We start from the raw sequence: 16962 nt of genomic DNA on the forward strand, positions 1-16962 counted from the left end.
GTCTGGTTCTGCATTCCCAGTTTGTTCCAGGGTAACTCCATGTCCGGCAATAGGGGCACAAAAAGGAGCAGGGTGATAACCCAGCCTCCTGCGGTGCTGGTGGAGAGGACCCCAACTGCAGCACCCACTCAGAGCAGGACAGTCAGCACTGCGCCCTCAGGGCGGGTGTCAGAGCTGCTGTGCCTTTGCAGGTTGATTGCACAGCCCCCTGTTCTTAAGGGGGGGAAAATAGTCCCTTTTTTTGTGCCCTTATCTCAGGAGCAGCTGATGAATCCATGTAACAGTTTTCTAAAAATATTTTGCCTGAGGCAGATGTTCAGCACAGAAAAAATCAGTACAGGTAATTAAATCATTTGTCAAAGTTATAAACAACTGCAAGCAGCTCCTAATGAAGTAACCCATCATCTCCCATCGGAGCCCTGGGGGCCCTTCCCTGCTGCTGGGACAAGTGCTCATGGCCACGGCTTGTTTCCAGCAGACCAAGCTGTGGGACAGGTGAAATGGCTGTTCCTGGACATTGGCTTTCCTGGGGGAAAGAAGGTCCAGTCCCAGTGCAGAAAAAGGATACCAAAGTGTGACATAGCAACTCATATCCCCAGCAGCTCCCTCGTTGCTGGGCTTTGGGGTGGCCAGGGAGCATCAGGGTCACTCGCACAGCCACAGTGCTCCTGCCTCCCTCCTTCAGGACAGATCCAGTGGTGAGGACAGAGCTGGTGGCACAGACCAAGGGCACAGCCCCAGACACACTGAACCTACGTTGCTGGCGCTCTGGTCCCCATCTAAATATAGGTGCAAGGGCTTGGACGCACCCCAAAGGCACGCATGCTGCGTGAACAGCATCGGTGTTGCTCCAGCATGACAGGCTGATGCACAAAACTAACCATACCATTCTGCTGAATTTCTCTTATTTTAAATAACTGACACAAATTTTGGTGATGAAATCATCCTTGTCCCCAAAGCAAGAGGGACAGATGGCTGTGCTGCACCAAAAGTCTCTCACATATAAGGTGGGGGTTTCCCACACCCGTACTCACTACCCTTTCCATCATCCGAGGCACAAAGCCTATGGCTGGTATTTTACTCCCATAAAGAAGTGGGAAACAACATCCCTCTCCCCATGCTCTGCAATGATGAGGTAAAAGCACGCTGGAGGAGAGGACACACAATTTTAGTCCTTATTTCCTCTTTGTTTCACCCTAAGAACTGAGTAATCAAGTATGATTAGTTTTGAGGATCAGTTTGAACATTTGCCAATGTCTAGCAATTGACTTACCTCAAGGGTCCTTTCTCTCTCTCCCCAGGAAGCTCCTGATGTCTTTTGCCACAAATTAAGGAATATTCCCTTTCTTCTATGATTCAAAAACTGTGTCTCAGCTCTGAATTACTGATGAGATCCCAGATCACAACAGAGCATAGTAATTACCCTGAGGCATCCTTTACAGGCTTTTAACATCCAGGCCAGGCAATTGCATTTGGGACAACTAAAATTCCCTTGTAGCTTTTACCGTCCAGAGTATGCATCCCACTCTTTCTACATCTTATTTTCCTGAGCTATGAGGAACTATTTAGCCTTTACTACAGTTTTGCTCAGGAGAGCTGGAAAGTAAAATAATTTCTCTAAATTGTTCTACAGAGAATACACAACACTTCCTGACCCAAGTCAGCACATAAAAGCAAGCTGTTAAATAAGAAACCAAACAAGCATTAAAAGAGCTGGGAAACAAGACAGGCTGCACTCTGGCTAAAAATCACCTGTGGAGTTCGGTCAGGGTTCGTGATGCCCTACAGCAGCAAACAGAGGGGGCCTGATGTCCTATAATGGCAAAAAGGAAACGTTAGCTGATTAGCCACAAGTTTGTATTGCTGATGGATGAACATTAACAGTCATTTCCACTCACAGGTAAAGGAGAACACAAATATTATGGCTAATGCAATTGTATTTCACTAAAGTAATTGTGTGAGTTGCTGTTTAGATTGGAGGAGCTGACATTGTGGTCCTGTGAGTCAGCGTGCCTCGCAAACCCAGTGTATGTGCTGTGAACAACTACAGGTCCCCCTCCCCGCTGCACAATTCGGTGCCATCCTGTCAAGGCAACCAGCCCTGCAACGGGAGCTGCTGTAGGCAGAAATCTCAGTGCTGGCAGCAACTGTACTTTGGTCGAGATGGTTTCTCTCTCTTTTAACAAAATAAGTAAATATAATATCCTTTTTTCCCCACTTTTCTGAACAGGTGTGGAAACCTGAGCTGAGAAGAAATCTGAAAATATTTTCAGAGGAAAGCTGGGGATAAGAAAATGATGTTGAATACATTAGAAAAAAAAACATGCTTCTTTGTGTGGCAACAAGCTGTATTTATCTGTAACATAAACTTTTGAGAGGAAAAGAGGAATTGTCTCTGTGATATTTAAAGTGGACAGAAGATGATAATCCAGTCCCATGGGACATATAAGCCAGCTGCTCTGATTTCACTGTGCCCTCTGGTGGGGTACAAGAATCATCAGTGCAAGGGCCTTGGACATGGATGTAGGTATGGTCCAAATGTCATGGTACGTGTACAATGTGTTGCCAAAAGCAGCCTTTGCCCCAAAGTGTCATTCCAGGCTTTGAAAGCTATTGATTCTCACAGCTGTCTGACTGAAGGGTTGGTCCTTTCAGCCCATTTTCATAGGGAAATGTGAGCTCCGGTGATGTGGCATGCTCGGAGCCAGGTGTGTGCTCCCCACCCCACCTCGCCCTGCTCAAGGCTGGGGATGTGCTTCACCAAAAAGAAACAGGGCAGCAGCAGTAACACAGATGAGCTCATTTGACTTGCCTGGGTTTTTTTTCCCAGCCAATCAATTGCTCAATAGCCCTCAGTCAGCAGAGACAGCAGTTCACAGGCATCAACCAATAGTTCTCCATTGAGAGGTAGCATCTCCGGGAGGGAGGGAGGGACCTAGTGCTACCAGAGGCTCTCGCTGGTTGGCATGTGGGACAGCCCTGAAATTGAAAAACAAGGTAGAAAAAACAGCTGCTGGAGGCTGTATCCATCTGCTCACCTAGAAAAGCTACCAACCGCCCCAGAAGATAAGCACTGGGTGAAAGACACCTGTGAAAGCCACGTGCCAGTGAGGAAGCCCCAGGACAGGGTTTTGTCCTGCCACAGGAGCTTTCTTCCATCCCCATCCTCCTGCCCTGACCGACCGTGGGCTGAGCCGCATCCCCCACCCCCCAGCATCAGCAGGGACAGAGCCGGACAGGCTGTGCCAAGCAGCCCAGGGATTTCCCAGGAGGATCACTCTTAGCTGAACGAACACGATGGACCGTTTCCGGACAATCTTCCAGTACTTCCAGTCCAATTCGGAGTCTGTAATGAATGGGATCTGTGGGCTGTTAGCCCTGGCTAGCATAAAGATATATATCTGCTTTGACTTCAGCTGCCCCTGTCTGCCCTGGTACAATATGGCATACGGCTTGGGGATCATGTTCGTACCCCCCGTCGCCCTCTTCCTGTGCAGCCTCATCGTCAACAGACAGTCTCTGGTGATGCTGGAGGAGTGGAGGCGACCGCAGGGGCGCAGAAAGAAGGACCTCGCTGTCATCAGGTGGGGTTTGCTCCAGGAGCAGTGTCCCTGCTTTCACCTCCTGCTTAGCTGTCTCACCTCTGTATCTTGCATCCTTCTGGTAACTCATTTTCTTCTAAACTGAGACCCTTCCCTGTGAGGCTAGAGGGGCAAGGGCACGGTATGTGCTTCCCAGGTGACCACAGCAGAAGCGAAGGCAGAGCCTTGTCCCCTCCCCAGCCTCAACGCTGACTTTTTTAAATGCTGCCACCCTGGAAAACTGCATTGATGCCTGCCCTTTGATGGACACTCAGGGTTTCTCCTGGGGCTCACACGTGCAAGCAGATGAGGCACCTGAATGTGCAGAAAGAATGGCACTTCCTTCATGGTCATTCTTTATCAAGAGCCTTATGATTTCCCTCCCTTCAGCTGAGTTTTTACTGACTTACACTGGTGGAAGGGAGGGCAGAATCACATTCATTCTGTTATTATACATACAAAGTTTTTCCCACTGCACAGGTTGGCAGAGTGGGGCAAGAAAGGTTGCAGAGAAAAGTTATTTTCCAGGTAGAAACTGAGCTGATGAGAAAATAAAGAGTGAATGAAGAAGACAAGGGAGAGCTGACAAGGATTTTTGCATGGAAGACATAAGCATACAGCTGAGACAAGCGTATCATGAGAGGACTGTGCACCGCATCAAATGCAGGCAGCATGCAGAGCACTGCTGTGCATTGATACAGCACCAACAAATTGATCCCAGAGCAGAAGAGGCATTAGCTGGAGTAGTGCTGGGGACAGTCCTGGAAGTCAGCTCCCTGGCTCCAGGAGGACTGTTCGGCATAGGGCAGCCTGTGTCCATCAAGGCTCTGGATGAGGAGAAAGCTCCCAGCATTTACCCACTCACTTGTCTCTCTCCTGCCTCAGGTACATGTGTTCCTCCATCATGCAGCGAGCCATTGTTGCCCCTGTCATCTGGATCATAGTCGCCCTACTGGATGGCAAATGCCTGATCTGTGCTTTCAGCAGCTCTGTGGATCCTGAGAAATTTGTGGGCTTCGCCAACACCAGCCTGGCGCAGGTGCGGCAGCTGTTGGCCAAAGTGCCCTGCAAGGATGACGAACTCATGAGGAACAACACGTCCCGCAAGGCAGTGACCAGGTACCTGCGCTGCTGGTCCCAGGTAGGTCACTGCCAGCAGAGCTCCCCGTGTCGGTGATATGCCCAGGGCACGTGTCATCTGCCCCTGCTCTTCCTTGATTTGTCATAGCTTCACGATGGTCAGGCTCGGAGCAAGACTGCTTTTTGCTTGTTTATGCCCCAAAATACAGCCATCCTCAGTGATCATCTCAAGAGTCATGGGGGTAGAGAAAAGGAAGGAAATAAAGGATGGTTTAATTAACAGAACTTTGTTTCTAGAAGAGCCAGCAACTTCTAAACCCATATAATAAAAAGCAGGTTGCAAGGAATGTGTCTCCTAAGGCCCTGTCCAGTGTCAGAAGACCATTCTAACTGCTAACCTCAGAGATAGGACCTGCTGTTTTAAGGACAGCACAAGCTGAGACAGACAAAAGCGGCTTGCTCAGGAACAACAGGACAACAGGACACAATGGGGAGTGGAGCCCTGGCTGGTCCCTGCTCCTGGTGTGGGAGTGCCAGGTCCGGAATGAGGACCAGTGGGAGTGCATTGAAAACCAGCCTTTCCTTCTTACCAAAGGGAGCTGCATGTCTGTCTTTACCCTGCTGAAGGGCCTCCTGGGCCCTGGAGCTGGTGTAGGTGGCAGGTGAACATCACTGGAGTGCCAAGAGGAGAGCACTGAAGTCCCCTTCCCCAGGGGCACTCCCATGCCCAAAGCAAATGCCTGGCTGCTCTGGGCTAACTTTGCAAACATTATTCTACTGAGCTATTGGTGCACAGATAAATGTCTTATATTCACTGTGAGGAGATTATACTGACCCTCTGAGTTCAGTTTAGGGGCGTTGGGCTTCAGGAACAGATCAAGGACAGGAGTCAGATATGCCACATCTGCCCTCCAGCCGCACAAATCCCCTGTCTCAGAGATACAGGCAAACAGCTCCTGCCTGTCCTTGTGCTTGTCTTGCTCCTGCTCCATTGCTTATTTCTTATCACCCAGGCACTTGGCTGGAGCGTTTTGTTGATCCTTATCATAGCAGTTTTCCTCGTCCGCTGGCTCCAACCTTGCTTCAATCAGGCCGCCCTCCTGCAGGCACAACACTGGAGCAACTACATTGACATCGAGCAGAAGATTTTTGAGGAAACCTGTTGTGAGCACAGCCGGCTCTTTGCTCACAAGTGCATCCTCCACTTCTTCAAAAGCATGCGGAAAGAGATCAAACTGCACAGCTTCAGCTTGCCTGAGGTGGGAGAGGGGGCTGAAGGAGAGGAAGATCTTCTCCGAGGCATCACCAATCAGGACCAGGTGAATAAACTTCTGAAAATGTGGTACTATGAGAAGCCTCCCTTGGATGTCTGCCAGGCGACCCAGAGGCATCCCCTGGGGCGAGAGAGATCCCTTCTGCCCTGGGCAGACAGCCCTGGTACCCACTCCAAATTGCCCTAGCACATCAATGTGTAAAGGGAGCTTTATCCTGCAGACACTGAATGGACACTGTCATGTATCTGCCTGAAGCAATTACCAACAGATAGATAACAGTGGTGCCCACATCTTCCTTCAAAACCCCAACCCCAAGGGCTCAGCTCCAGGGCAGGCCTAGCAAAACCTCCAAAATAAACTAGTGATGCCCAGCACTTAAGATCCAAATGTCCCAGACTCAGTCACTGCTAACAACATTTCTCAAACAAGGGCTCAGCGTAGAGCTTTTGTCATATCAGAGTTTGCAGCTCCTTACAGCTGCGATAAAACCCTTCTGGCTCAAGGAAAGATTTAACCACAGCAGCAACATCTGACTGCGCATGCAAACCAACTGGAGTAGCAGCTTCACAGAGGCGTGAGGAGCTCTTACCCATTTCAGTGAAACCTGGTTCGGGAAGTTAGCAGTGCTGACACTGGAATAATTTAGTTGGCAACTCTTTTAGTACCACACCACCATGTTTACTCAAAAAGGCAAAACCACCTCCTATGTCTTGCCTTCTGAGCGCTCTGGCTGCCCCCAGCCTGACTGCCAAACTGTTCAGCCTCCCTCTAACAACCCCTCAATACTTCCATGCATTTTCAAAACAAAATATGGCAACACACTGAAACTCATGGAGCAGCACAAATTTAATTGAAGATACCTCTGGATAAGTGTCCCTGGACTGGGTTGGATTTGCAGAAGAAAAAGGAGATGGAGCCTTTGCATGACATACCCGGAGCCAGGCGACTGTGCTGGGGTTCAGGTGGCTGCTCTAAGTACTAGGATTGGGCCATGGAAAGGACATGCTGACTCTGCTGGAGAAGGCTCAACCTGGATTTTAAACAGTCCCCTACTAGATTTAGTACAAACCAATCTATCCAGAGGCTCATCCTTGCATCACCTAGTTGGGCATTTCCATCCTTAGTTTCAAAACTGTTCGAATGTAACCTTATCTCTGAGCCTCTAATGCTAATTACTTTCTTATCTACCTTTTTCCATGCCCTGTTGTAGATGGTGCCAACCATGGTGCCTGTTTGACTGATATTTCTGTTCAGCATTGCTGCTTGGATGCATTAAAGTCTTTACTGCAAACTAACCCTGTACAGACACATATATTTCTCTAGGCTGAGGCTCGTACTGATGCCCACTTTGTCCCTGGGAGTGTGGGGGGCAAGGTGGAGGGGCTGTGAGGAGAGGGAGGGAAGAAGAAACATCTCCTTGGCTGTGCACGGATGGAGGGGCAAGCAGGGCCTCTAGGAGGAAAGAAGAGGGTGGGAAAGGGGCAAAGAAACCTGCCACCACTTTGTGACTAAATCCCAAATGAATGATCAAATTGAAAACACATGTTAGTCCCCCAAATTAACTCGTCAAGCTGCTGGGAGGTGGGTCACCTCCTCCCCAGGATGTTTGTGTGCACAGGGTCAGGGAGGGAGGAGATGTTTGGCAAAACACAGGGAGGCCAAACAACTCCATGGCCCACGTGTGGGCAGCTGCACCCCTCTGCCAGCCAGGGTCCAGCCAGGAACTGTGGGGTGCAGAGGGATGGGCTGCAGAATTTTTCTTATTTGCATGGCAAAATCAGCTCGGGCTGAATCCATGAGCTCCACTGTACGTGCTCAGAGAGGGCACAATCCTGGCTGTGGCCTGTGCCGTTCAGGAATAACACAGAGGTCTTCCACCAGGAGCTTTTTAGGTCCAGGGAGCTTCTGAGCTATCTTTATGAAACTAGCATTGCACTTTGAATTTCATCTCTGGATTACTTTTATTGGACATGACATCACAAATCTCAGGCTGAGACTCAGGTCAGACTCATCACTCCACACTAACCAAATTGGCTATTTTCCTAATCAGCTCAGAGCAGAGGTCTGCCACTTCGCTTTGCAAGCTGCTTTCCATGTTCTCAAGTTTTAAGTCACCCAAGAGTGGCCACAAAATATGAAATGCAAAAAAGGGGAAGAGGAACAGCTTTGTTATCTGTATCAGGAGGGAGAAAAACAGATGATTTAAGGGAGCTGCCATAGGCTTTTGCAGGTCTGCAAGGCTCACACACTGCTGGGAGGGTCAGTCTGGTCACAGTGTAGCTCCACTTGGATGGACCTGTGGGTCTTCATCCCTCCCAGCCTCCCTGAGTCCCATGCTGTGTTGCCCTTTGAAGACAGAGAAGAACTCTTCTCCACAGTGGTAAGTTGTCTGTGGCACTCCATGATGGGACAAGAGGCAACAGACACAAACCTAAAATGCAGGAAATTCCATTTAAACCAAAGAAAACACTTATTTACTTTGAAGGTGATGGAACAGGCTGCCCAGAGAGATTGTGGCACTTCCATCCATGGAGATATTCACAACCCAATTAGATGTGTCCATGAGTGTTCTTTGAGCAGAATAGTTGGACCAGATGATCTCCTGAGGTTCCTTCCCACCAGATCTGCTAAGAGTGTGCACCCTCTTGTGAGAGTAGGAGCAGAGAGGCTTGTTCATTATTTTCAGCAGCTCTTTGTCTCTCGAGACCGGTCTGATGCCCGACCTACAGGCGTGTCTGACATGCTCAGGGATCCTCACCTGCCAAGAGCCTGGGAAACAGCAGGGCTGACTGCAGAAACAGCTTCTCCAGTCTTCAACTCTCCTGATTGGAATTGTGACTGTTTTCCTGTCCCTCATGTCTATATGCTATATTGACTGGTACACAAAAAGGTCTCCCCGACTCCCTGGCTTGGTGCCTGTCTTGGCATCCAGGTGCAGGATGCCACACTGGGAGAGACTTGGGCATGTATCTTCTCTCCCAGAATCTCGTTTCCAAAGCACGAGCAGGCTGGGATTGTGGGAAGAAACACCAGCTCTGTCTTCTCTTGCAAATCAGTTGGAGTGAACTTTCTGTTAGCAAACTGACGAAAACAAGGTCCTCCCTAACCAGGCAACACAGAAAGAAAGACCCAGGCATTGGCTTCTATTCTGGTTTGAATCCCACTGACTTACTGTTGGCTTCAATGAGAATGGCCAGTGCTGCACACCAAGCGAGCTCAGACCCCTCCTTCATGTTTAATGAAAGGCAGAGTTTTCCTGGAGATCAAAAAGCTCTCTGCGTTTTATGAAGTTGATTCACACATGCTTTGCTGTGAACTGCCCTTCAGAAAGCCACACTCACCAAGTGAACAGGGAAGCCAGCCTGAGCTCTCAGCCAGCAATACAATAAGCCTCATCTATATTCATGCAGCCAAATCTCTTCCTGTTTGATGAGATCATGCAATTAACCTCTCCACAGCAGGCAGAGCTAACACTGCCCAGGTGTTGCCCACGTGCTTTGTGCTCACCTCTGTGGTGGCATCTCAGAGTGAACTTGACACTGTCAACCGAGTCCCAGGGCTGGTGCAGGGGAGACGTCAGAAAGTGCAGCACTGACTAATGGTCAAAACACCTGGTTTGGCTTCCTACCTCTGCTACTGACACACTGCAAAACCGTGAGGAAAAGTGTCTCCTGTACGCCACCCACCTATGCACAGCTTGCCTTGGTGATGTGTCTCACAGACACCAATGCAGCCACATTGATGCCCAGACAGTCAGATCTATGTTGACACTCATGTCAACAGCACTGGTGAGTCCTGGACAAGAGGGACTGAACATCTTGCTGGTAGTTAATTCTGTAACCGCGTGCTTTATGGCCAGTTGTAGTCCCAATATTCCCCCATTTTTTGGCCAGCTTGAGGGAGCAACCTAGTGTGTCAAAGCTTCTCTGTGAACTGGGAACAGAGATGCAGGCGAGCACCGCCAAGACAATCCACTTCTTTCAGGTTTGTGCTGTAGGAGCTAAGCCTGGCGCAAACATAGCTATCACATCTCACTAGTGTTTGTCTCACTTCTGGCAAGCTGGGGAGGAGTCCATCTGGTTGGCTCCATGCTGGCTACTGTGCACAGGATCTCTGCAGCAGAGAGCTCCCCAGGTCTGCAGAGCTGACAGCAATGAACTGAACTGAGCCATGCCCTTGTGAAAGGGGAAAGGGATGGAAGCGATGGGTAACCTTGCACCCCAGTATCAACACGTGGGACATGTCCACCACAGACCTGACCTGGCTCTGCCCAGGTTGCTCCTGGTGTGCAAAGAGCAGGGAGGGCAATGCAGGTACTCAGGTCCTCTTGGGTCCAGATCACCTGGTGTTTCTACCAAATTAACAAGCCCAGGTAAAGTGGTATGGCTAAGCTGTCAGCAATCCCATGCTCTACAGACCAGTCAGTCCAGCACCCACCTAGCTCAACCCTCCCTGCTCTATGCACTGTTTGCATGGGAAACGTGCCCTTGGATGCCTTAGCCTCAAGTCAAGGCATATGGCCAAATCCCAGCCCCAGCCCCTCCTGCAAAATGCATGCACATTGCTCGCTCAGGTAGTCCTTGCTCTGCCCTTCCTGGCAGGATTCAAGTGATCTTCAGAGGAGCAGCAGCTCCGCTCCACTCTCAGTCCCCAGGGCTGCTAGTACCCGTTGGCCTGATGGGCAGGAAGGGTTCTGCACAGTCCATGCCTGCAGGTCATCTGGTATGGCTGGGAAACCTCTGGGGACAGCAGCTGCCCTTGGGCCAGGGAGGTCACTGGCAGGACTTGCATGTCCTCCTTGTATTCCCAGTTCCTGCACATCCCAAATTTATCCAGGGGCTGGGATTATACCCACAAGAGACAGCTGCAAGAAGACTGTTTAGCCTCTCTCACTGCCATTTAGAGGAAAGTACACTCAAGCCCTTCAGAAACGCTCATTGAAAGTAGGTGAAAGGAAGAAATCTCAGGGGAAAACCTGAATCTCAGAGCCTTGCTGGGCAGGGACCATCTCCCAAGAAAGCAGAGGCATCCGGGGCTCTGATGCTTTCAGTAGGACCTGCCTGGGGAGCAGGTTTCATTCTCTGCACCCTTGATCCTGCAGCCCTCTCTCCTTTCTCTGCCTGTTTTTCTCCAGCCCTAAAGTCAGGAAAATCACCATGTGGCTCTGGCTGTCACCAGACTGTTTGAGTCAGGTTTTAAAGGATATTTTAGCAAGCCCTGAGGGCACAGGGCTGTGAAAACCAAGGAGCTACAAGTGTCATCTTGTAAGTCTGGCTGAAAAATGGACATTTGTAGGATGGAGAGGAGTGAATAACAGAATTCAGCAGTACAGATAAAACATCCCAGAGCACCAGGAGCTTGATGTCTCCTTCCTCTGCTTTTCCTTTTCTTTTCCATGCCCTCTGCAGAATAAAACAGAGAAAAGGCATTTCCCAGTAAAGCAGAAGCAGGTACAGACCAGGGGGCTGGCAGACATGTGAGGCACCTGCATTAAATGCTGCTGTGGTGATGCAGACATGGAGGGAGAGGGAAAGCTCTGGTGCCCCACTTTTCCCTGTGTGCAGTATGGCAAAGGTGGGGCGTCCCATTCCATCCTGGGAGGAGCATCCACCTCCTGCATTTGCAAACAGGTTCACTGTGGCCGACCAGCCAACCCCCCTTTCTGCCCAGTGCACACATTGCTCTGAGGAGGGCACAGCCATGGTAACATCTGCACCCTTCAGCCAAGGACACTGGTGACCAGAAAACTGCAGAAATGAGGACATGGAGAAGAACAAAGCCAGGACAGCAAACCACAAACAACCAAGGTCCTACAGATCCAAAGAAGAGCATGATGAAGCAAATTCTGAACTTTTGAAAGCAGCCAAATCGGCAGAAAAAGAAAGTGTTTTAATCTTCTGCTTTAAATATTGGGGCTGTAAGAGTGCATGACTGAACCAGTGAACAGCACAAAGGCTTGTTGATGCCCACCTTTGAAGAGGGAGGTTGAAAGAATGAAGTAAACCAAGGCCACAGCTTGGACCCCGTTGAGAGGAGGAATCACATCAAGGGAAGATGGACAAGTTTCGGATGATCTTCCAATTCCTTCAGTCCAACCAGGAGTCCTTTATGAATGGCATCTGTGGGATCATGGCCCTTGCCAGCGCCCAGATATACTCAGCCTTTGATTTCAACTGCCCGTGCCTGCCGAGCTACAACCTGGTCTATGGGCTGGGCATCCTCCTGGTGCCCCCCTTCATCTTGTTCCTGCTGGGCTTTGTGCTGAACAACAACGTCTCCATGCTGGCAGAGGAGTGGAGGAGACCCCGGGGCCAGAGAGGGAAGGACCCAGCCGTCCTGCGCTACATGTTCTGCTCCATGGCACAGCGGGCCATGATCGCCCCGGTGGTCTGGGTCTCAGTGACGCTGCTGGATGGCAAGTGCATCACCTGCGCCTTCTGCACCTCGGTGCCCGTGGAGGCCCTGGGCAATGCCAGCCACCCCAGCCTTTCCCAAGGGGAGATGAAGCAGGTCCTCGCCCGCATCCCCTGCAAAGAGATCTATGATGGACAGGAGCTCATTGCCAATGAAGTGGCTGTCAGGTACCTGCGCTGCATCTCTCAGGTAAGAGGTATCAGGGCTGTGCCCTCACTGGTGGTTTAGGTTAGGCACTGCCAGCCTTAGCTTTTCCCATGAGAGAACCTCCTTGTTAAAATGAAGCTGCAGGAGGAGAGACTGGTGATTTCACAAGGGTACAAGATGTTCAGACTCAGCTCTGGGGAGTTATGCCTCCAGTGTGCTGTAGGGACTGAAGCGGTAGGTCATCCTGAAAATTCAGTCCCCCCTCCTTCCTGGCCAGCTCGGGACTGCAGGGCAGGCTGTATGCAGAGGTTCTTTTAGAGCAAGTTCAGAAGGAGCTGATGTGGATGTTACTTGCTAGCTGGTGGGCTGTCATCCTCCTCCTGTAACTCACCAGTTGCTCATGGTTGCTCTTGCTGCTTATTATAATCTGTGTAAACAATGAGCTGGTAACCGTCTATGCCACTTGCCTCTGCTACTTGCATGGAAGCAGCCAGAGCGTGTTTATTAACCACTTCAGGCAACCACAAACGAAGAAGTGCCACTAAGCACCTGTCCTGTGCTTAATTCCTCTCAGGCCCTCTGCTTCTGGCCACCTTGGAGACAGGATGGTTTGACCCACTCTAGTCACTCATGTACTCCTGTTTAAAAGCAACTCCCCTCCCTGACCTCCTTAGGGCAGACAGGAGTTATTATCCCCAATTTAAGAAAATAAATGGAGGCACAGGAACTTCTCCAAAGACAAAAAGCAGATTTTCCTGGGTAGACCATCATTCCCAGCTGCCAGGAAGCACTGGAAACTGCAAAACAAGAGGCGCTACCCAGACACGTCCTCCCAGGCACACTTTTAGGGGGCTGTATTTAGAGCGGGGTTCACCTCGTGAGCTCTGCCTGCACAGCCCAGCAGCAGCCTGCGCTGAGACCGATGATGAACAAGACAGACCGGTCCTGGTTCTGCCCTCATCTCGCCCTTCCTGTCAGACCCCATGAACAGGGGAGCCTGTCGCCACTGCTCACCCACGATAGATGTTGCCTAGTCCAACAGCTCAGGAAAAGGGTTAAACAGATGCATAAACCTGGGGAGTATCTGGACCAACGTTAGCTGTGAGTCAGAGGACATAGACTATCCTAGACCCAAGTGAGGCACAGTCGTATCAGAGGCAGGACTGAGGGCTGGGTGCAGGATTCGGTCTGGTGTTATTTAAGGTCACTGCCTGCTGATGCCATACACAGTGAGAAGCAGAGAGGTGCTGCCTATGTGGGTGAATAAAACAAAATTTCAGAGCAGATGCACTTATGTTAACCGTTGGGTCTCTTTGTCCAGCGTTTGCAATGTAAACGCAGTAAAATGACAAACAACTCAAAGTGGAGCCAGGCTCATTTGCAGCCCAGGGGCTCCTGCTGGCTGGTGGGAAGTGCTGGGTGCGTGTTCTGCCTGTGATGGGTTTGGTTCCCCTCGTCCCTGCAGGCTCTGGGCTGGTGCTTCGTGCTGCTGATAACTACGCTGGCTTTCTTGGTCAGATCCCTCCGGCCCTGTTTCACCCAAGCTGCCTTCCTGAAGAGCAGGTATTGGTCCCACTACATCGATATCGAGCGTAAGCTGTTCGACGAGACGTGTGCGGAGCATGCCAGAAGCTTTGCCAAGGTCTGCATCCAGCAGTTCTTTGAGGGCATGAGCACAGACTTGACAGCCGGTCACTGCCACCTGCCCAGGAAAGCCCCTGCAGATGCTGGGGAAGCTGCCGAGAAGCTCCTGGGCATCACTGACCAGGGCACCATGAACACAGCTCTGAAGAGCTGGCACAGATGCAAGCCCCCTCTGCACCTCCACCCACCTGCCCTCCCCAGTGGCAACGGCTGGGCAGGGGGAGGGCAGCCCCCCGCACACCCCCCTGCGCCCCAAAGGGAGATGGCTGTCTACTACAGCCGGGTGTGAGGGGGCGCAGGGCTGTGCAGAGGCAGAGGCTTTTGGGAGAGGGGCTGGAGAGAGGGCAGGCAGGTGGACATCTGAGCTGGGTAGGGGCGAGGGGCAGTGCCATGGGGGCTGCAGGGGGATTGGCACCCAAAGGGCTCGGCGGTGCCATTTCCATCCCATCTGCTCCCACATCCAATCCTACAGCACTGGTAATTCAAGCAAGGAGTTTTGCACTAAGTTATCCCAGGCCATGATGGACAAGCTCCCAGGATGCTGAAAAGCACGATTTCCCATATGTCCCGCACCACCAAGTACCAGGTTTGTGTTGTGGCGGACAGACAGACACTATGAGATGTGTGAAACTTCCTTTCTTTTACCACGTGCTCAGCACTGGGCAGCATGCATGGGTTTTGTCAGTATTAAAAATCCCCTGATGACGAAACAAGCTGGGGGCTCCCTTTCTCAAACCAAGCTGTGAAACTGAAAAGTCTCCCCATTACTCCCCCAAACACTACATCCCCACAGACACACACATCTTCCAGGCTAAGAAAAGCTTTAAATTAAATTCGACCCAAGCAACAAGCTAGTGAGGGGGCATGCCATGTTGTGTTCCATGTGATGGGAACGTCATTGTTGGCATCACAGGTACTGTTCAATGGGGAGACCACAGAGACGCTCCTTGAAGCCATGTCTAGATGAGGAGAGCAATTATCACTCAGCAGCATGGAGGATGGATGCCAGGCTGACCCCCTGCCACAAATTTGCTGCAGAACAGTTTGTTCTTGCAATTTTACCTCGACTCCTCCCTGACACAAAGACTGATGTTAATAACCTGCCCGGGTGTTTGTTTAAGGAGCCAAATCAATAACTCAGGATTACTGTTCAAACTCTATGCTCAGGCACAAAGGGTTATAAAAGCTATTTACAAAAGCTGTTGGCGTTTCTTTATTTGAATGCAATGAAAAGGACTAGGGGGACCCTGGGCCAAGCCTGCGGTGCTGAGGCCACATGAGAGGGGGCACTTTGCCAGTGCACGGTGGCCAGTGGCGAGCCAGCCCTGGCCCTCGGAGGGGAAGCCGGGGAGGCACCACCAACCCTACACAGTACCAGGTGGCTGCACATTTCCACAGAAACTGAGGGTGACAGGATGCAGGCCCTCAAGGTGACTATGGAAATCGCATCCCGGAAGAGCATCCCCCGGTGGCCCTGATTTTATTACTGATACGCAGAAGCAAAATCCCTTTTGAGAGACGAGTTTTACCCCCGTCACATCCCTTTCAAAACGCTCATTGCCTTGAAATTTCTGCTGCCGCATTCTTGTTCAAACCAATCTATTACGGCTGGCTGGTAACTGAGGTGACTGTCGTTTGCATAAACCTTAATTATCGGTGTGTAACTCCACAGAGGCTGTGGGGAGAGAACAAAGGGCCAAAATGACGAGGAAATTCTCTGAGGTGCTGTAAGAAAGCCTTAACAAGCCCATAGTCAAGGGCAGGCAGAATCCAGCTGACTCCCAAGAGAAAGAAGCATGACACAGATTTATCATTAATCTTCGCACCTCAAAGTTTAATTAAGGCACCTGCCCAGAAATTAGTAGGCACAAAAAATTGATTTACAAAGCAAAGGAGATTAAAAGATGAAGGCGGTTTCCACTCCTATTATTTGCAGTTCAGCGCTGTCAATGGCTCAGCGACAAAGGTGCACTCAGAGTCCCCATAATGGCAAGCAGGGCCAGCAGGCACCACCGCAGAGCCATTAAGATAGCAAAAAAACAGTGTGCGTTTGCAAAGAGAAGCTTTTGCACTTTTAATTTAGACTTTCAGGATCAGAGCTCTGCCCCCATGCAGCAATTTCAGCAGTCACAGAGAGTCCCCGCAGAGTAGGCAGGGTCTCCTCTCTTTCCTGGGTTTTGGGACCACCTTTCATCGCCTTTGGGAGGTGACCTCTCGCTAGGCAACCCAACGCAGTCCCTGGGATTTCAGCTGGGCTGCAGTCCTGGTGCTGAGCCCGGTTACCAGCGGCACCCGAGCACAGCCCGAGCGCTGGGCCCCCTCGCCGAGTCAGTGGGTGCGTGGTGGGAGAGGAGTCAGCCCCACGCAGTCACTGAGGTTTGGGAGTGCCAAGGGGTGCACTGCACCCAGCCACCCGCGAGCTGCAAAAACCCACCCGGGACACCAGATCTGGGGATAAGAAGGAGGACTCAGCCCAGAAATCCTGGCTGAACTGCTGACGCTGGGCTGAGCTTAGCTTTGCTCCAGGCAGAGAGGAACATAGGTGTTGCTGAAGATTTGTCTGTGCTGAAGACATTTTCTTGGGAGGGCTGAGTTTAACCCCGGGGACACAGCGAGGAGGAGGCTGGGGCTCTCCAGCTTCTGCAACAGGCTGGGCGGGAGCTGGAGCCACGGGACAGACAGCAGAGAGGAGGGAGGAACGGAAGGGGAAAGTGAGGCGCGCTCAGCTGCCTCGCAGGCATCGCTCTGCTGAGGAAGCAGCGAGCGGAAAAGCCGAGCCGGGCAGGAACGCGTGGCGCTCGCCAAATCGTGGCCTGCACCCA

At 51.0% G+C, this 16962-nt stretch overlaps 2 protein-coding genes across 2 annotated transcripts; both read left to right on the forward strand.

Annotated features, from left to right (window-relative positions):
* Positions 1–3297: 3297 nt before the first annotated feature.
* Positions 3298–6121, forward strand: CALHM3 (calcium homeostasis modulator 3). Its single transcript, XM_065639010.1, has 3 exons — positions 3298–3584; positions 4467–4722; positions 5675–6121. The coding sequence occupies exons 1-3, from the start codon at positions 3298–3300 to the stop codon at positions 6119–6121; spliced, it is 990 nt and encodes a 329-aa protein (XP_065495082.1).
* A 5868-nt stretch (positions 6122–11989) lies between these two features.
* On the forward strand, positions 11990–14429 carry CALHM1 (calcium homeostasis modulator 1). The gene is made up of 2 exons (XM_065639432.1): positions 11990–12538; positions 13962–14429. The coding sequence occupies exons 1-2, from the start codon at positions 11990–11992 to the stop codon at positions 14427–14429; spliced, it is 1017 nt and encodes a 338-aa protein (XP_065495504.1).
* The last annotated feature ends 2533 nt before the right edge of the window (positions 14430–16962 follow it).

This window comes from Caloenas nicobarica, chromosome 7 (assembly GCF_036013445.1).
Source record: "Caloenas nicobarica isolate bCalNic1 chromosome 7, bCalNic1.hap1, whole genome shotgun sequence".
NCBI classification, from domain to species: Eukaryota; Metazoa; Chordata; class Aves; order Columbiformes; family Columbidae; genus Caloenas; species Caloenas nicobarica.

What these genes read in the sequence shown, in the direction of transcription:
- CALHM3 (XM_065639010.1), top strand. Translation starts at nt 3,298, where the DNA reads ATGGACCGTTTCCGGACAATCTTCCAGTACTTCCAGTCCAATTCGGAG. An exon ending in AAGGACCTCGCTGTCATCAG is followed by an intron (nt 3,585 to 4,466) that starts GTGGGGTTTGCT and finishes CTCCTGCCTCAG; the next exon opens with GTACATGTGTTCCTCCATCA. An exon ending in ACCTGCGCTGCTGGTCCCAG is followed by an intron (nt 4,723 to 5,674) that starts GTAGGTCACTGC and finishes CTTATCACCCAG; the next exon opens with GCACTTGGCTGGAGCGTTTT.
- CALHM1 (XM_065639432.1), top strand. Translation starts at nt 11,990, where the DNA reads ATGGACAAGTTTCGGATGATCTTCCAATTCCTTCAGTCCAACCAGGAG. An exon ending in ACCTGCGCTGCATCTCTCAG is followed by an intron (nt 12,539 to 13,961) that starts GTAAGAGGTATC and finishes TCGTCCCTGCAG; the next exon opens with GCTCTGGGCTGGTGCTTCGT.